This window comes from Mustela putorius, unplaced genomic scaffold (genome assembly GCF_011764305.1).
Source record: "Mustela putorius furo isolate JIRA1106 unplaced genomic scaffold, ASM1176430v1.1 tig00003845_pilon_pilon_pilon, whole genome shotgun sequence".
NCBI lineage: Eukaryota > Metazoa > Chordata > Mammalia > Carnivora > Mustelidae > Mustela > Mustela putorius.
This window is the reverse complement of record NW_025421998.1, coordinates 87,153,330-87,174,227: the sequence shown is the minus strand read 5'-3', so window position 1 is coordinate 87,174,227 and position 20,898 is coordinate 87,153,330. Positions and strand designations below refer to the sequence as shown.

Sequence of the window (20,898 nt, the reverse complement as noted above, 5' to 3'; positions counted from 1 at the left end):
TGTATTCAGCTAAATAAAATACATTGTTCAAATTAATTTGACCTGGCTCTTTTTACCTTTTTAATGTGGCCTTTAGCAGTTTTTAAATTACATTTGTAACTTTCATTGTATTTCTTTTAGCCAGTATTACTCTAATGTCTTATTTAAACAGTGCATTTACATAACAATGGCAACATCGCAAAATTGAAAAAAACTCAGCCCAATACCCTTCTTTTTCCCCAGTGGTAACCATCATTAACAATTTCTTGTGCATTCTTCCTGCCATTTTTCTAAGCATACTGAGCCGCTCTTAAGTACTTTTTAAAAGAGAATATTCATAAAAGCTACTGTAATTTAACATAGATTCTTGGATTAAGGTGGCAAAAAAGTGCCAAGTGAGTATTTCTCTGCTTTTTTTCTCAGTTATTCACACTTGAGGGAAGTCTAATTACTGAATCTATGTTCCCTTAAAGAGACACTATCATTACCTGCAGGAGCATCAGGACCAGTGCTTAGGAATTAATTAATTTTCATTGAGTTTGTAACATCAATTTTTTAAAATGGTTTAACAGAAAAAAAATGGACTCTCACTGATTATGGTGGTAATTAAGATTTTATAGTCAATGAAGTCTATTACCTGTCATTGGCAAACTTTTCAAGTTTTCTATAGTAGACATTTTAAGGCATTTTTGTTTCTGTTTGTCTCTTTTTGAAATAATTGTCGTTACAATTGCTGATCTGGTAAAAACAGAATAGAATTAACTTAATAGCATTATATAAATGTTATGATATAACAAAGGAATGACATCATTGTTGATGTTAGAGTCACTGATTTTTTAGTATGTTTTGTACACTGTTCTTTTTTTGGGGGTACAGTATTCTAAGCACATAATACATGCTCAGTATGTACTTTAATGGTTAAAACATGGTATATCAAGTTGAATAGTAGAGCATCATCACTTGATAATTTTTCCTTTTTCCAAATTGAGAAGATACTTTGTAAACTATCAAAAAATGACATCAGTGGAAATATAGATGTTAGAAAACATTTCAGCCATATATATGTTCATTCTGCTGCTTTTTTATGGTTAATATATGAAACTGTTCATTGTACACTTGGAAAGAATATGCATTCTCTAACTGTTGGGAATAGGGTTCTATACATGTACATTAGATAAAAATGGTATTCAAATCTATAGTCTTACTATGTTTTCTTTCTTTTATACTGTGTCATCTGCTAGTTTTTGTTAAGAGCTGTGTTAAATCTATGATAGCGGATTTGTCAGTTTTGTCTGTATTTCTGACAGTTTTTGCTTTATAAAGTTTGAAGCTATGTTATTATAGGTTGAACATTATATCTGTTCCTTTTGAATCTTGTTATCATCGTGTAGTCATCTTTATCTGTAACGACACTTAAAGTTTATTTTGTCAATATAGCTGCACCAGCTTTTGGTAAGAGTTCACTAATTACATTTTTCCGTCTTTTTATTTTCAGTCTTCCTGTATTTTAATAATTTTGCTGTATCTCCTACAAACAGTATGTAGGTGGATTTTTACAATCCAGTCTATTTTTTTTTTTTTAAAGATTTTATTTATTTATTTGACAGAGAGAAATCACAAGTAGATGGAGAGGCAGGCAGAGAGAGAGAGAGGGAGGCAGGCTCCCTGCTGAGCAGAGAGCCCGATGCGGGCCTCGATCCCAGGACCCTGAGATCATGACCTGAGCCGAAGGCAGCGGCTTAACCCACTGAGCGACCCAGGCGCCCCGCAATCCAGTCTATTAATATGTGACTTAACTAGCAAGTTCAGTCCAAATTACACCTATTATGATCCTTATATATTTAGAATTATTTCTGCCATTTTGTGCTTTTCGTCTCTTTTTCTCTCCATTCTTGTTATTTTTTTGTTTATTTTCTCCCTTTTTTTTTTCTAGAAGGTAAATGAAGCAGCATAGAAATTGCTGCTGTCTGCTCTTTCTCTTCTAACAACCACAATGATAAACCAGGAAAGGTTTCTTGCAGGCCCTTTCTGGTTCATTGTTATTGAAATGTTTCATAGATTTTTCTGTGTTTACTCACATTGGTGTAATGCTTTGAGTATGACCTAGTGCTTAACATTGTCATTTAATTTGATTCTACAACAATCATTTGACATAAGGTTATTTCCAACTTCTTATAAGAAAAAACACCAACTCAGTGAGGTTTTGCTGATAAATTCAGTATGGCAGAGTAGAGGTTTAAATTCAGATGTTCTGATTCTAATGTTTTAGTGATTACTGACATGGCTCTTGTGAACTGTGAATGCAGATAAATATTGGAAACTGGGCCTTCTTTTCATCCTTTGAATAGTGCTTTATTTTATTTTATAAAATTCCTTCTAATCAATCAATTAATTAATTAATTTTAAAAGATTTTATTTATTTATTTGGTAGAGAGAGACACAGCGAGAGAGGGAGCATAAGCAGGGGAAGTGCGCTGAGCAAGGATCCCGATGTGGGGCTCGATCCCAGGATCCTGGGATCATCACCTGAGCCGAAGGAAGACGCTTAACGATCGAGCCACCCAGGCGTTCAGTGTTTCATTTTAAAAGCACGATAATATTAACATTCCAGTTAGTACTTTGCTGCCCTTTCTTCACAGTTCTGTGGTTTGGGGTATCACTTCACTGCTTTCGATAAATCTCGTTCTTGTTGCTCTTCATATGCTTAGTTTTAAGACATAGGATTGTTTCCAAGTAAGTCAAGGCCAGTAATGTGTGCATTAGATTGACACACTGAACTAACTTCACTGTGTGATCCTTAAGATTAGGCACTTAGCCTTTACAGAAGATAAGAAGGTAAGTTACTTGATCTGAAGTTAATACTTTATAGTTTCACACATTTTTAAAAAGAGGAATAATCAAATTGATATGTTGATGCAATTGGCAGGTTTGATTCTTAAATGTATTTGAATGTGGACTGCCCACTGTTCCCTCCTTTTTCGACCTCTTGGCACAGACTTGTGAGCTCCTAGTAATTTAAAAATTCTGATGAATGACACTTGATAAACGGTGTGATGTTGTGAATACTGATAAGCGCTAGAAATTCAGTTGGTGAAGCATCAATTTCACACCTGAGACCCCAGCTCAAAGTTTAGGTTAAAGGTTTGCCTGGAGTCCGTAGTCCTTTTTCTCAGGTCCCCTGATAAATGCAGTGATTCCAAACCACATTTTTCTTCTGCATCAAATCCAGGCAGCACTCGGAGTCATTAAATATTAAACCTTATATTCAAGAACATTATTCACTCATTAATATTGCATTGTGGCCTAAACTGCATTGTTCAAAACATTTTAGGATGTTATGCAAGTCTGTCAAAATATATTAACAAACTTAGTCATGTTGAACTAAGCAAAAAAAATGACAAACTGTTTGCACCACAAATGTGTTGCACTTACATTTTTGTACAATGTAAGCATTCTGAGTTGGGATATTTGGAAATCACTGTAAAGATAAAATGGATGGCAGTGGAAGCCAGATGGAATGAATATTCATCTTCCACGTAACATCTGCTATATATCTTAATGAAATTTATAGTTCTCCCTGAAATTTTTCTTCCTTGACAGTATTTATTTATCTTTAAAATTATTCTAACTAGGACTTGAATATGAGTTAGTACAGTTCTAGCTGCTTATAAAACTGAAGTATCTAATTCAGGGATCATTTTTCAAATCTCCGTGAAGGCTATCATCACTGTAGAATCGAAGCTAGATGGGCTTCCTGTGAACTGTGGGGTAACTGGGACACTTCTGATACTCGGCAAGTGTAAGAGAGTGATCGAGTTCAAGCCTTGGTGTCTGTGACCAAATTTGTTCTGGATTGCTATGAACGCATCTGGTTTCTTGCTGCTTTTCACAACCCTGTTAGTTACAGTGAGAAGCCATAAAATTCTTCCATGAAGGAAAATGATAGAGGCATTTTGTGTCTAAAATTGTTCCTCCTTAAAAAAAAAAAAAAAGAAAAGAAAAGAAAGAAAGAAAGAAAGAAAGAAAGAAAGAAAAAGAAATGAAATCCTTTTCCTGGTGCAATAAGGAAAAGCCAAGTAGTAAAAGGTTTGAAAATACACAGTTGATGAGATACATTGTTTTTTGTGCGGTGGCAATACCACATTTTATGAGCTTTATCTGAAGTATGATTACACTGATTATATTATACGTTAGGGTTATTGACATTTAATGGGTTAGAATTTAATGAGGGAGCTCAGTAAGAGAGTGTAGGTTGATTTTAAAACATCCTTGATCACTTAAATATTTTTGAACGGGGTATGAATTAATTTTCCTGTGATAGTGGATCAGAAACCTTGTAAGTAGCCCATGGGCTCATCTTGAACACCTTCAGCTGTTATTTCAAAAAGAACAGAAATGGGTATTGTGAAGTAAATAATGAAGGTGGCGTAGTGAATTCCTGCTGGCTGAGAGTTAAATTATTCATTTTGTTAGTTTAGCTAACATGGTTCGTGCTGCGTGGGATTGGAGCACTGTGTCAGTGACTAATATTGCATAATTAAAAAGCCTTAGTTCCTCAGGCCAATAATATAGCTGGAATTTAGAAATGGTTGTTAACATCGTGGAAATAGTTTTATTTGTGTAAGTAGATGTGGTTTACCTAATCATTTTGAAGTTTTTCCGTTATTAAGCATTTGTATATAACAGGTAGGCAGTGTGCCCAGGATGTTTTTAGCTGTAGTTAATCTTGTAGTTCCTTCCCCTTGCTTTGCTTACCACCCACAGTGTTTTTCTTCTGGATAGGCGGCCCAGGAGTAAATGGTCTGGCTCAAGAGCCTGATGCGCACACTCCCTTCTCATTGCAACACCATAGTTCCTTTTCTCACTTAGAATTATGTTGCAGATCAATGAAGGGGACCGCATGGCTGTTTATGTTAACTGAAATGTTAATGTATTACCTCTGCAGTCTTGGTAACTCTGACTCTGAGAGAAAGACCCCACATACGTAGTATTTTGTAGTCGTAATCAACGTGGCTGTACTCTTTAGTTTATGCTTCTTCACTTAATGTCATTTTATATACAGATGATACCTTTGGGAAAGTGCTGTAGCAGGATTTCTGAACCTCGGGTGTCCATGAGTAGGGGGAGGAGTGGAGGCACATTCGGATCCTCTGTTAGCCACTTGTTGCCATGTAACATTGCCGCCCGTGTTTGCTTTCACAGTTGCATTATGGCCAAAATGACAAAAGATGGAGGGCTTTGTTTGGGAGGGAAGAAAGACTAGATGTGTATGTTAATATAATTGAATCGGAACACTGAACATTTTACTTGGGGGGGTTTTAAGCATTTTGATTTCGCATAGGCAAGACCATGTAGGATAGTAATGAGCACATGGTTTTTAAAGTCAGAAAGCTAGAATAGAAATCTTACCGCGTCCTCTCTTAACGTGATTTGAACAGTGTATTTAACTTCTCTCCGCTTCAGTTTCTTTAGCTCTGAAAGGTGAATAACTACTACTCTGTGGGATTTTTGTGAGGATTAAATAAAATAATGTACATAAAGCACCCGTTAAAATACCTGGCACAAGGAGGTACTCCCTAAATGGTACCTATTATAATATTATTAGTTGAATATTATGCACATTTTTCCATTTAAATGGCATAAGTTGTATGTGAAAATCTTCAGAACTCACAATAATAAATGAAATGGACCAGAGAGTAAAAGGACCACCTGGGTCTGAATGCCTTTTGTTGGAGTGAGTTGGAGTTGTGTTCTGGTAGACTCCTTACCAGCAAGGCCTGGGTGTCCTGCTCCGGCTCCTGCAGGTTGAGTCCTTGTTCCTAAACTAGGGGCCACAGATCGAATTTGGGGGGAAAAAAAAGTATTTTTCAATGCATTTTCATTTCTGGTGGCTCCATTTGTTTCTTTCATTGTTATCTTTGATGTGAATTCTGAATGGTAATAATTTTTTATTTCTTAAAGTACGTCTGTGATTTTTTTACTTTAGAATCAGAGATGGAGACTATCAAGCGAAGGAAATGAACATGAACCCTAGAATGAGAGTAGGTGAAGTCCTACAGAATTTCACATTTTTGGCTCTTGTGATACGTCTTTTCTGCTCTCTCATGTTCTGTTTAAAGGTGAAAATTAAATGAAATCCAGTGTACTGCTTAGTGTGGCTTTTAGATCAGTGTGTTTTTATTAGAATTTGTTTTTTCTTTAGCAAGATTTCATAGGGAATGCTAGAAATAAAACCTCTGCCCAGGAATGAATTTTTAACGGATGAGTAGTGTCAGAGAGCCATGCAAACTGGTTGCTGTTACCTAGGGAGAAGGCACTGTGGGGATGGCCTGGTGGGTGCTGATGTTTTCTGTTGTACTCGCTGGGCAGACCAAGGTAACTTGTAACAGAAGGATGAGCTTGGTCTAAGGGACAAGGCCTCTTCAGCTCTTGGTATTTCTTTTGAGGTTATAGAGCAGTCGAGATGAAAAATACAGGGCCATCTTTATGCACATGTGAGACCGATGGATATTCTTTTCTAAGGTTTGTGTTTAACTAGCTAATAATAACAGTTGTGACCATGCTCAATAATGTAAACTTTGATTTTTTTAAATTAACACATAGTGTATTATTTGTTTCAGTCTTACACTATTCACTGCACTCACCATGGCATGTACCCTGCCCATTGTCCATCACCCAGCCACCCTATCCCTTCCCCACCTCTACCCCCCAGCAACCGTTAGTTTGTTTCCTGAGATTAGAAGTCTCTTATGGTTTGTCTCCCTCCTGATCCCGACTTGTTTTGTTTTTTTCCCTCCCTACCCCCCACAATCCCCCACCCTGCCTTCCAAATTCCTCGTATCAGAGAGATCATATAATTGTCTTTCTCTGATTGGCTTAGTTCGAGTAGCATAATACCCTCTACTTCCATCCACGTCTTTGCAAATGGCAAGATTTCGTTTTTGTAAAATTTGGTTCTTAAGAGACCATGCATCCTTTTGTTGTAGTGGATTTCCATTAGTTTTCTGAGAATAGAATTGGTCTTGCAGCATCTACTCCTTTGGTGGAGGGTTGGGGGGGGGGCTGTCTTTCCTTACAACTTCATTAGGCTCTTCAGCTCTCCAAAGAGGACGTCACTCTTCTCTCAGGCTGACCTTTGCGGCAACTGGCTGCACATTTCACCAGGATTATAGAATAGGTGCTTGCCAGGGAATTTAATCTTGAATTTACTACTGTGCAACATTTAATCAAAGCAGCACTCTGTGATATAGGCATTCTGTCTATTCCTTGATGCCCTAAGACCTGTCCTTCAATTATGCTTGATTATTATGAGCTGCAGAACTGGGCCATGCTATTCTGTCCTTACGTGAAATTGCTCTTATCTGATTGTGTAGGTGTTAATAGTTTTCATGCATATATTACATATTATATGTTATATGTATGAAAACTTCGTAGTGTTTATAGTACAAGGGAGATGTGTTATACCCTGAGGTTTCTTTTTAGGAAAATGCCGCTTATAGCGAAAAGGCGATATAGGGAGATTATTTCTATAAGAATTAATTTACAGTACCCTGGATTGTTTCATCCGGAGCTTTTTGTTTGTTTGTTTGTTTTTTAAAGATTTTGTTTATTTATTAGAGAGAGATCAGAAGCAGGCAGAGAGGCAGGCAGAGAGAGAGGAGGAAGCAGGCTCCCCTCCATGCCGGTGCGGGGCTCAATCCCAGGACCCTGAGATATGACTTGAGCCGAAGGCAGAGGCTTCAACCCACTGAGCCACCCAGGCGCCCCTGTTTGTTTGTGTTTTTAAGATTTTATTTATTTATTTGTCAGAGAGAGAACGCACAAGCAGGCAGAGTGGCAAGCAGAGGCAGAGAGAGAAGCAGGCTCCCCGCTGAACAAGGAGCCCGATGTGGGGCTCGATCCCAGGACCCTGGATTCATGACCAGAGCTGAAGGCAGCGGCATAACCAACTGAGCCACCCAGACATCCCTCATCCAGTGTTTTAATCAGTTAAACTTTGCCCTAAAATGCTTTAACAAACCCATTAGCGTTAAAAAAGAATAAAAAATAGAAGAGTAATGTCAAAAGGGGAGACGATATTAGGGAGTTGGAGGCTTAAAAGCGTCTAAAGCATGTCCACCATCCTCCCGTCTCAATTTCAGCCTCATTCCCAGCTGCTGCTGGTTAGAGGAGTGTGTGATGGACGGGTGGGAGCCAGTGGGCTAGTTGGGCAGAGCAAGGATCACCAGAGTGCGTCCCCATCTGTGTGAATGCCCGTCAGCTGGTCTGGGAGAGAGATGGGAATGAGAGACTTTGTCCTGGTTCCTTTGACTGGGGTGGGGGTGGGGGTCGTGGTGAGGGGGTGGTGCCTGAAAACTCAGCTGGTGATCTGCCACCTGGTCCCAAGGGCGGAGACTGCCTGGTCCCCCACCGTGGAACAGGTACCATTGCTAAACACAGCCTAGCATCTGGGCCTACGCCCTGGGAAGTGGGCAGATGAAAAGAAGGTACTTACTGGGCGCTGCAGCCAGGCAGAAAGACAGATGAGAGGAGCACTCCACAAAGGTGCTTCCAGCAAGAACCGTTGGAGTGTTTCACTGGTGCTTTTGATGTTTGTGGCATTGGCAGCTGTTGCTACTTGATTATAAGATACGTCGATTTGAAGGTGCATCTTGGTTTTGTAGATACTGAACGATGGGGAAGGTAACACCATCACGTTATAATTGATGAAAGATTAAATCGTAGATGGAGATAAACAGAAGAGATAGAGAAACAGTGAATGGAATAAACCATTTCCCTGAGCTGAAGATAGACTGGAGTCTGCACAGGGCAGGACCTCGCTGTTTCAGAGGGTTGATGAGAGCAGACGCGCACCGACTCATGGACCCTAACAGTTTTCAACTCTAGGGATAAAGAGAAGATCCTATAAGCTGCCTGGCAGAAGGAACCACTCATTTACCAAGGAGATGGGATCAGTGTGGTTCTGCCAGCCTGTAGGCTGGAAGGTGGGAAGACTGTCAGGATTCCTGAGAAAAACAAGGCTGAAACTCCTGAATTCTGTATTGAGCTCTCATTTGCCTGTCAGGTAAAAAAAGGACCTATGGGCATGTGAGGATATTGAGAGTTTATTATTCTTGAAATATTATTTTGGCTAGCAGCCAGCATCCATCGAGGAGCCAAAACTCATCAGTTGCTTCTACAGAGAGAATTTAATATAAGAATTGTTAGTGAAGTATATAAGGGCTGAAAAGGCAGGAGGAAGCCCACAACACAGAAGAGCCCTAAGGCAGTGCTGTTTACATCGATGGCTCACATTACATTTCTATTAATAAAATCGGTCTAGTAGGTCAAAAACGTACAAAGAAATAGGTGAAAAGAATTCTAAGATATGTTATTTCCCCCAGTATATCCAAAATACCATCATTTTAGCATTGAATTTATTAGTGACAACACATTCTTGTTTTCTACTAAGTATTAAAAAAGGACACAAGTGTGTCCTTTATTGTGACAGCACATCTCAGTTTGCAGTGGTCCCATTTCTGTGGCTCCTGTTGACTGTGTTGGACAGCACAGCTTGCAGGTGTCCCAGAGGTAGCCCTGGCGGGAAGCAGCCGCAGTTGAATAAAACACTGAACCTGCAGGAGGAGTTCTGTGAACTGCTGCTCAGCCTCAGGGGACGAGGTGCCTCCTGGCTGGTGGCACTGCTGTTTGTCTCTGAGCTTGGAGGAGAGGCCAGTGTGTGGGGGACTCTGGTTTTGAGGAGCATCCTGGTAGGGCTGAAGTCTCCAGCGTGGGATGCAGTTAGGTTGATCTTTGCAAGTGTGGGCGAACTGGATTAAATAGTGAGGCCCGAGTGATGCTGAAAGAAGTAGACAGCAAACAGGAGAGTGCCTTTTTTCTCTCCCCAGCCTTGCAGTCTCCTGCTGGCACCCTCTTTGGGCAGAGTGAAAGAGGGACCCAGCTGCGGAGCGGAAGTATGGCTTAGATGGCTCTCACATCACTAGAGAGTGAGAGTCAGAGAGACAAGTATCATGTCAGAGACAAGTATCTGATGTAGTAGACCATCTTAGGAAAATACTTAAGAGAATTCTAACCAAATAGCAAATTCATTACAGCAGATCTCAGTACAGGGAAAGGTGGAGAGGAGAGGAAGCACCCACGAGGAGCAGTCAGCAGTCTTTGCATTGTATGCCCGAATGGTACACAGGGACGTCTAATAAAGATACTGTTCATATGGATCCTTGAAATTGGTGAGAAAGCCTTGAAGAGAGAGCTCAAGAATTGTAGGAATTCAATAGCACTAGGAGTTGGATTCTGGGGAAAAGTCAGCGTATTCAAATGATTTCATCTTACTGAGTTGGCAGAGGGTAGTGGTTGAGAAAATAGTAGGAATTGTGTTTTTAAACAATAGCAGGGGGATGATGTATCTGTGAGGGGAAAGGAATGACCACTAACTGCATAGAAAAATATACTAGAGCTTTTTGAGAGGGGAAGAGAATATATAGTAAAGGAAGGAAGGGGAAAAAAGATAAAGTAAAATTAATCGTAAACATAATATAAAACGGAGGAAATAAAGGTAAGTGTATTAGTTATTGTACTCTTAATAATTGTGGCTGGCCACATTGCCCCTTTAAAGATCAAGGCTGCCAGGTTGTGTTAACATGCAGACACACCCACCCCTCAGGAGCTGTGTAGTATATGACGTACACTTAAAAGTAATCTTTTTGAACCTTAATAAGTGAATTAAAAATTAATGGGTTGGCAAAAGTGTACAAACAAAATAGGAGGAAAGGTACGATTCAGGGTTCTAAGGACTAACGAGAATAAAGAAACACGATTATATGATGACAAGCACAGCTTAGAAAACAAGAGTCATTAGCCTTTACGTGTCAGTCAAATTAACAGCTCAGTATATGAGTCAAAACCAGAAATTCAAAGGCTACTTGATTTAAAACAGAAAAATAAAGAACTTTGTGTCATCATTCTTTTCTTAAAAATGTTTACTCTGGGCTTGATAGAGGAATCCACTAAGCTCTAACATTAAAGCGTCTCCCATAAAAGAGATGGATTGAGTTAGTGAGGTGTGTGTCTGTAAATTCCAGAGGCATAATGCCGGTGGAGGGTGAGAGGTTGCAGTTTGGTTGAAGCTTGAAAGTTCTTTGAAATAGAAAACAGGTATTGATTCTTTTTCCTCTGCAAGTCTTAGAATGGAGAACGGTAATCTCTCTCTCTCTCTCTCTCTCTCTGTCTCTGGTCAGAAGTTTCCCCAAACTTACCAACTTGACAAGGACATAATTTCAAAAAGTGTACCTTGGGTACCTGGGTGGCTCAGTGGGTTAAGCCTCTGTCTTCCGCTTGGGTCATGGTCTCAGGGTCCTGGGATCGAGCCCTGCATCGGGCTCTCTGCTTGCCAGGGAACCTGCTTCCCCATCTTTCTCTGCCTGCCTCTCTGCCTGCTTGTGATCTCTCTCTCTGTCAAATAAATAAATAAAATCTTAAAAAAAAAAAAAAGGTGTATCCTGGTGAGTTGTGTCTTTTATGAAGAAGAAGCAAGTCATTGTAAAAGACTTGATGCGTGTTTCGTATACTTAAAAATAGTGAGAATGCTGTCATTTCTTCATAGCTGAGTCTTCTTTATGAGAGCCTCCCCTGTATCTTAGGTCACTGATCCAGGGAGGTCATAGTTTTCCGTCTACAGGAGGATGCCGGCTCACATTGTCACTGGTCCCTGTCCAAGTTGTGTCCCACGGGGGCTGATGACGGGGATTTGCTCCGGCGATGCCTACATTTGTGCTCTAGACCCTTTCTCCTCCAGCTGACCCTGTGGTTATCTTCCTCCAGCATCTCAGTACATAAACCAGCCCAGCAACCTCAAAAGGAATGTTATAGGCTGGGGTGTAGATACTTTCTAGTCAAGTAACAAAGGTATAGATACTTTCAGGTCATGCAGGGTTGTTTCTTCCTCCTCCTTCTATGAAACAGTTGGTTTTCAAGCCCTACTGATATCCACAATTTAATGGTGTCTCTTTATCTCCACTCTGACCATTGTCCAGTCGTATTTTGAATATTGTAACAACTGATGTATAAAATAAAAAGTTGATTATTTTGGTTTAAGATGCCTCTGAATAGTCAGATTAAGCCAGATAAAGAAGTGATTGTAGGTCCTTCTAGGAGAGGGAAGGCAAAGGTGCTTCAGGTTGTCTTGTAAGTTCCTCCTGTGGAGTTTGATTGTGAATTTCCAAGGGACAAGGAGGTGCATGAGCCATGGATATGGTGACATTAATTTGAGAATAAAATCAGAATTCTTAAAAAAAAATCAGAATTCTTTTCAAATATAAATATACTTTTCACTCATAGAGAATGTATTCAGTAAGAAAATGGTATTAGAAAAGTTGGACAGGTAGATCTTTTTCCCTAAATGAGAATTGAAAAAGGAACTCTATCTACAAAATAATATGTGATATGGGATGGGAGGCAGTCATCTGAGGTTGGGGTTTGGGGCGGGTTAGGATTATGGCTCTGGGTAATCCCCAATAGAAGTTGTGAGCTTTCTGTTATAGGCTGAGTTTTCCCTCCAGCATCATTTTGAAGCTTTGCAGGAAAATGTCCGGACGATGACTACCTTTGAATGTAAGCTAAAATCACTTTTAAAAAATATGTTTGTGCAAAGGAAGGAAATCTTGATTGTTAAATTCTGAATGACCTTTTAAATGATATTTTTTTTTTTTAAGATTTTATTTATTTATTTGACAGAGATCACAAGCAGGCAGAGAGGCAGGCAGAGAGAGAGGAGGAAGCAGGCTCCCCGCTGAGCAGAGAGCCCGATGCAGGGCTGTATCCCAGGACCCTGGGACCATGACCTGAGCTGAAGGCAGAGGCTTTAACCCGCTGAGCCATCCAGGAAACATAGATGACCAAAATAAATGTCCTCTTAGTTATATTCAAAGCCAGGTCGTAATGCTGGTTAAGTAATACTGGTTTATTATATGCTTTGCTAGATTGCAGTCCTTCAGCTTTCTAAGACAGTGCCCTTTATTGCAAAATTACAATTATATAAAGAATACCTATGTTCTATAATATTAAACTATACTCATGCTCTGTATTCCTTCTTTCAAAAATATTTATTGAATGCCTGCCAAAGCCAGGCGCTATTTAACTTACAAATGCTTTGGTTTTACATAACTTCTCTTTGTCTCCACTTCCTAATTCAGAATATAGTAATCAGTTCCATAGGGTTGTGAGTTATACCTGACAAGTGCCTAGACCTATGCCTGGCCCAAATGTCAGCATTATTAAATACTAACTCTTTATCTGTTGTATATCAAGATATTACATATAGATACATATAAATGTTACTTACAGACACGTAGCTATTATATATGACTGTAACATGGCTGTATTAATGTATATTCCTCTGTGTGTGTGTATTTTGAAACCTCAATGCACAAACATTGCTTCCAATATTTGAAATAATTTGAGTGGAGAAGTATTAAGCTTCCTATATTCTTTTATTTTTATAAAGTCTTACTATTAAAAAATTGTATACTTGTTCCATCATTATTCTTAATAGTCTAATAATTAGTTTGTTGAATTACCCAGCTCAGCTTTTCTGTTTAAAAAATGAACAGTAAACAGTATTTTGAATGCTGGTTCAGCATGTTCTGACAAAGTATGATGCATTAAAATAAAATTCATCATTAGCACTGGAAATGACCTTTGAGGTTGTAGTCGCTCATTTTTCTCTTCCAGTGTTTGAAATAGTCTTCCGAGTCAAGTGCATTGCAATACTTTGCAGATACTGTCTCTGTAAAATGGTCACAGTTCAGTTGTAGATAAATCATTTCATCAAATCACTGTATCTCTAACAATCTTCATTTCCAGTTTATTCTCCCCCATTATCTGAGGTTCTTGTCATCTTTCCTCAGTAATATAATGGCCTTATACATTAAATTATAAAGTAATTTTCTAAGCTAGAATTGTATAGAATTACTTGTGTGTCAGCCTATACGAAGATAAATCTGAGTGTTTGTGTATGGTCACGTGAGCAGTGTCCAGGTTCAGAGAAACAGTTAGGGCCCCTGAAAGCCAAGCCACTTTTGGGAAAGGGCTGGTAATAATTTTGAGTTTGGCAAACTCTGATTTGTTATAGTGGAGTCAAATAAAAAATGAGCTTTTAAAAAATAATTATGAATAATATCAGATCTACAAACCGTCCTTCTGTGACCACAGAGGTGAGTAATGCAGTGGGATCGAATTCCTGTCGAGGGAAGGTTTAAGAAGCACAGCTTTGGAAATCAGATCAGGTGATTTTATGTCTCCCATGTGCTTTTGCACATTTCAGTCTTTTTCTTGTGAAAGAAGGAGGATAGAAATGCCTCCTTCCTGGAGGGTAATGAGGTTGATTACATTAAAAAATAAATAGCTAACGCTATCTTTAAAATGCCCTTCCCACTTTCTTGAAATCTTTAAGTTATTTGGAATCAAATAATATTGGCTGGTTTTTATATAGAAACGGAAACATGTAGGACCAGATTTTAGATATCTGTGAAAGCTGAATGTATATGAGGGTTTCTCTTTTTCTTTCCCTTTAAAAGGACATGTTGTAATAATTCATTATAGGAGATTTGGCTGGTTTTTAGAAATTCATTTTGCCGGTGTATCTTAAATCTCTCACCTGACTGAGAATATACCGAGAAAAACAGCTAAGTTGCTAGGGCTTGAGGTATAAGGGCAGAGCTGCCTGGTATTTGTTTCATTAAGCTTAGGCAAGCTATCCAATTACTTAATGCAAATAAGAAAAGTTTACACTAAACTCCTACTTCTTTGCTTAAAACTCTAGAGAATTTAAATGAGGAGAGATAGGTATTTAAAAGAAGGAGATTTAAATGAAACTTAAATCAGGGGCTTAATGTAGAATAATATTAGACCAGGAGATCTGAAATAATAAGTGGGGGAATGCCAATAAATAAAGGGAATGTATTCTCTAGGATGCTTGGTTTGTTTAGTTTTATTTCGAGATAATTCTTGAAGCTTTGGCAACCCGGGTTAATAATCAAAGACCCGTTTTATCTTATGCCTCCTTTTCACCTAACAGGGACCTTCAAAGCAGTAAACTGCTGCCTTCTCTTGTCAATGAGCACTTCACTGGCTTGCCTTGTGGAGTGTTTCCAGAACAACCCGGCTCTGATGTGTGGCTCCACCATTGGGCCAGTAGCACTCAGGCCCAGAAAGCTGGGTCATCTCACTTGGCTCAGAGAGAAAAATGAGATGATCACACAGCCATCAACCTTTCATAGATGGCCGTTGAGCAGAATAGCTCGATAGAACAATCAAACCAAGAGCCCCGGAAAAGAAGCTCTGAAAAGACTTGGGAGCTTCTGAATATACAGGCAGTGTGTGTGTGTGTGTGTGTATGTGTGTGTGTATGTGTGTGTGTTTTGCAATACATTTGGAAAGTGATCTACATGAATCAGTGAAAGAGGAAACTAATTAGAAGAAATGTATTGCTCTAAGTGAATCTCATGGAGGAGAGATATGGGGAAATTAGGAATACAACAGTTTAGAAATTTTTCCTCTGTTGCTTTTACTTCTGAAGTAAAAAGGAAACTTCATTTAGTGATACATCTATCTGAAACTCTGCCCTCCAAAATCATATGAAAGGAAGCAGAACTTCCAAATTTTTCTAGACTTTTTTCCCTAAAATTTTTTTCTGTAATTGTAAGGTTTTTAGCTTTAAAGTTTTTAGCTTTTTAGTTTTAAGCTTCAGAAACTCTTCCAAGCCTTTCATCAATTTTTTATTGATAATTGTGTGTGTCTGTGTGTTTGTGTGTGTATGTGTGTGTTAACAGTGTTCCCTCAGTGACTCTGGGTCTCTCAGCCTTTGGTGTCTGAAACAGCCGGGACACACTGAGCTCTAAAGAGAAGCCTTTCTCAGTACCTCAGGACCCGACTGATGTCTCCCCTAAAACACGTTCTCCTTCTCGAGGTTGCTCAGTTAATATCCTCAGATTTCAGTTCAGATATTGGTCCCATCCATATCATTTCAGAGCAACCTCACTTAAAAAAAAAAAAAAATGCATCAGGGTTTAAACTTCCTGAGGGTAGGAACTGTCTCTTGTGCTCACCATTTTGTTCTCAGTAATCAGAATAAGTCTTTCACCCAGTAATATATATTGAATGAATTTGTGAATCCCATTTATTCTTACCTAGTTCATAGTTTTTATTAAGTAGTGGGAAACTCTAAGGATGAGATGAGAAATATAAGTGCCCACTGAGTGGAAATGATCAAATTTGGAGGTAGTATTCCTTTGTTTCATTTATCTTCTGCTACCAACTTCTCAAGAGTTTTTATGGGATGGAGAATAATGTATTTAATGTTTCATGTTTGTAAAACTTTTACCTGCAAGGGACTTTAAGATTATATAGTTCAACCATCATATTTTAAAGCTGAAAAAACAGGTTTATTAGATTGCACAGTAAAGTTACTGATAGGTAATAAGAATTTATTACCTATGACATTATATATACAGACATAGACATATATATGTAAGGGTGTGTGTGTGTGTGTGTTTAGGCAAGTGGGAAAGAAGCGAGGGAGCATATGAAGGGATAGGGCTGCAAGTCATTGTCAGTTTTTAAGTTTGGAAGCCCTTGAAGATAATAAAAATAAAGCAGATCTTCCTTTTTTTATTAACCTATAATGTATACAGGGGTACAGGTCTGTGATTCATCAGTCCTACACAATTCACAGCACTCACCATAGCACATAGCCTCCCCAATGTCCATCACCCAGGTACCCCATCCCTCCCACTCCCCTCCCCTCCAGAAACCCTCAGTTTGTTTCCTGAGATTAAGAATCTCTTGTGGTTTGTCTCCCTCTGTGGTTTCATCTTGTTTCGTATTTCCCTCCCTTCCCCTGTGATCCCATGTCTTGTTTCTCAAATTCCACATATCAGTGAGATCGTATGATAATAATTGTCTTTCCCTGATTGTCTTATTTCCCTTGGTATAATACCCTCTAGTTCCATTCATGGTGTTGCAGATGACAAGCTTTCATTTTTTGTTTGATGACTGCATAATGTTCCATTGTATATATAGACCACATCTTCTTCATCCATTCGTCTGTTGATGGACATCATCTAACCTCTTTCCATAGTTTGGCTATTGTGAACATTGCTGCTATAAACATTAGGATGCACATGTCCCTTTGGATTACCACATTTGTGTCTTTAAGGTAAATACCCAATAGTGCAATTGCTGGGTTGTAGAGTAGCTCTCTCTGTTTTCAACTTTTTGAGGAACCTCCATCCTGTTTTCCAGAGTGGCTGCATCAGCTTGCATTCCAACCAGCAATGCAAGAGGATTCCCTTTTCTCTGCATCCTCGCCAACATCTGTCATTTCCCGACTGGTTAATTTTAGCTTTTCTGACTGGTGTGAGGTGGTATCTCACTGTGGGTTTGATTTGTATTTCCCTGATGCCTAGTGATATTGAGCACTTTTTCATGTGTCTGTTGGCCATTTGGATGTCTTTGCAGAAATGTCTGTTCATGTCTTCAAAGCAGAACTTCTTATCAGTGAAAATTTGGGAAAAAAGGAGGATGGAAAAGATAAAGCATCCCTAGTCATGGTGAACGGGGAGAGTTTCTTCTTCCTTCCAGAAAACCACTGCTTTTTCTGTATTCCTGACCCCACAGTGGGCACTATTATTATTGCTATTATGTAACCATGTTAAGTGTTGAGTGCTTCAGACTAAGTGTTTTGTGTATATAGGTCCTGGTAAGGTAGGTATTATAGTGGTTCATTTTACTCAGAATAACAAGACCCCGGGAAGTTAACTCAAGTATTGACTCAGCTAGTATGTACTAGAACCTTGATTTGGACCCAGGACTCCCAACTCCAAAGTTTGTGCATCTGTACCAGGTATTACAAACTGATAATCTTTACTTTTATTATAACATTGAAGGCTTTTGTGCCCAAGTTTTTGCTTCTTTTTCATTAACTTGCCAAAACTTTTTAAGTTGAGCTCCTTTTTACTCTCTTTGTAATTAAAATTGATACCCTATGCAAGTAAACTAAATTAGAAAAATAGTTATTATTATTTAAGTAGTATTTTAAACTATGATATACCACATGTGGTAGATATGAGAAAATCTACTTGTATAGAATCCATTTTATGTGAATGAATTAATAATGCCATTTTTAAAACAGTTTACATATGTATGTAAAGTCCTCAGCACAGTTCTTGACGTGTAGTAGGTGATCTATGCAATGATAGTAATTTTTATCATTTTAGTTTAGTTTCCACCTGACTTGTAACCTAGGTAATATCTTTTACTGGTAGGTGATATGCTAGTGCAGTGCTTTAACTGCACTGTTTTGTAATCTGATACAGTAACCTCAGCAGTTACCAGCACATCATCCTTATGTGAACCACTTCATTTTTGTTGTTACTCTCCTTTTATAGATCTCCAGGACTTACGTGGGTCGAAGTATATTTTGGTAATTGAGGGCTGTGGCTCTCACTTCAGTATGCATTAGAGTCACCTGGAGGACTTACTAAGAGGCAGTTTGTGGGGCCCTACCCCCACAGTTTCTAATTCAGTAGATGTGGGTGGTGTCCGAGTGTTTGCATTTCTAACACGGTCCCATGGATGCCGCTGCTACTGAGGTCTGTGGATGCTTTTAGAACTGCTGCTCTCCACAAAACGAGACGTCTAATTATCCGTGTTCTTTTATGATTATGCACGTCCGCTGAGTTACTGTACTGATAGCATTGATCCTGATGAACTGGGAAATAATAATGGAGAAATTTGGTTTGTGTAAGTGTAATTGTACTTACTGCTTAAGGAAAAGCTTCTAGAGGTTACTTTTTGCATTAGAGAATTTCAGAGTATAGGTTTTAATGTATTTCTGTTCTTCATCTTTATTCAAGACATAAAAACAGGTTCAGTTTTTAGGAGTATATTTTAAAGGTAATTTCTGATTTTATTTATTTATTTGAGAGAGAGAGAGAATGCGGGGTGGGGCACATTGGGAGAGTCTTTAAGCGGACCCCCTCTGACCGGGGAGCCCAGGACTCGATCCCAGGACCCATGAGATCATGACCTGAGAGTCAGATGCTCAAGGGACTGAGCCACCCAGGCACCCCTCTGGTTATATTTTTAATTATAATTGATGATAATGAAATTTGATTGTAATTGATACCTGAGAATTTCAGAGTATCTGGATGATGTGGCAGCTTAAAAATAGTAACAAGTTTTTATTTAGTTCTTTTCAAAAATCTTTTTAAAACTAAAATTTGATAGACTAGTATTGAATTCAGTTTGGTGCTCATCATTCCCACTTACAAAGTAGATTTCACTTGGAATTTCACTTATACCAACATAACGATTTTACCTTTTCTTTTTAAAGCATCGCTTATACCTTTGGGGATATGATGGTATAGAGGGGTTTATTCTCTCAAGAGAAGAAAAGGCAATCAGAAAATCTTTGTCCATAAGATTAGACTAAAATGTACTCTCATTCAGTGATTACAGAATGCCTTTATGTGCCAGGCATTATGGTGAAAATTGGTGCCAAAGTAATTTATCTTTTTCATGCACAATGAGGGGCTTTAAGTGGATTGTAACTTAATATGTTGTAATTGTGTGATGAGGTTACCGATAAACCCAGTGCTATCAGATGCCTCATTAATAGAATTAGTATTCTATACAGATCTTGGGAGGTAAAGTTCTGCTGTCTTGTTTTTCTAGACTATGTCCACAGTGTTACATTTGGTGTGGGGCTAAGAGACAAATTAGAGTCATTCCAGAAGTGAGGATCCCTGCTGTTCAAAGGTCTGGCCATTTTTGCATATGAGGATCCTTGGAAAACGGGAGTAATTCATCTGGAGGGGGAAGACATCTTAATTATGTTTTTAGTTCCTTGCTGTAATGTAAGATCCATGAGGACAGGGACCCATCCTTCTTGTGTAGCACTGTGTCATCAGGGTCTTATGCATGGGCTGGTGTGTATTCAACAAACAGTTGAATGGGTCAATTTTGAAGGGAAGATGACGGTTACTTTCAAAATATTTGCCTTGTAGATGACTTGTTAATTAGACTTACTGCTTGTGTTACCAGAGGACAGACAGAGGCACCAGGAATGGAATTTTTAGGTGCCACATTTCAATTTTACATAAGAAGAACTTTGCAAAACTAGTTTAACAGTCTTACAAATAACTATTCTTGGATTTGAACTCCACTAGTTTAAATGCTTGGGTAGAGACTGCATGGGGACTTACTAGAAAATATACCTGCTTTTAGTAAATTATAGGTCAAAGTGATTTTGGCTACTTCTCTTTTTATTATTTAAGTATTTCATTAAATAACAATCCACAAAATAATTTTTTGTCTTTTCAGACTAAAGCAAGGCAAAGAACTAGAACGAGAGAGGGCTTTTGCTAATGAGCAGTTAACCAGAGCTATTCTTCGAGAGCGGATATCAAGTGAAGAAGAACGAGCCAAGGCAAAGCACCTGGTGGGTATTAAAGATTTAGTAGAAACGTCTTGTCTACAAGGAGATCGCTGATGTTTGGGAAAAGCTAAGCACTCCTTGCCAGCTTTTAGTGTTGACAAATGCATGTTCTTTCTCTTTGCTTAAATTTTCTTGGTTTTTTGCCTTTTACAAGTTGTTGACAATTTGCTGAGATTAACTGTGAAGGACTTTTTAAGGCAGGTGACTTGAGAATTATTGCAGTAAAGATCAACAGGGAGACAGTGGCACATGCATCTTGCCTGAAGGGATATTGCTTGTTTGCTCTCCCTGCCACCCCCTTGATTTTGATTTCATCGTTGAAACCTCTGGGACAGGCAGCTATCTTGTTTGTCTCCCTGTGTGCTGCCACCAGATGTTAGTCTGGGAAGTCTCTGGCAAAGGTGAGTAAGGTTTGATCAATCACT

General features: G+C 38.7%; 1 protein-coding gene across 3 annotated transcripts in view; it reads left to right on the top strand.

The window, feature by feature from the left end:
* Nucleotides 1-20,898, top strand: part of CHCHD3 (coiled-coil-helix-coiled-coil-helix domain containing 3) — a 277,804-nt gene that overhangs the window by 81,555 nt on the left and 175,351 nt on the right. For all 3 annotated transcript variants that reach the window (XM_013050368.2, XM_004741737.3, XM_013050374.2), the window contains exon 4: nt 20,359-20,476. In XM_013050368.2, coding sequence (XP_012905822.1) covers nt 20,359-20,476 — 118 coding nt within the window. The remainder of the gene's footprint in view (nt 1-20,358; nt 20,477-20,898) is intronic.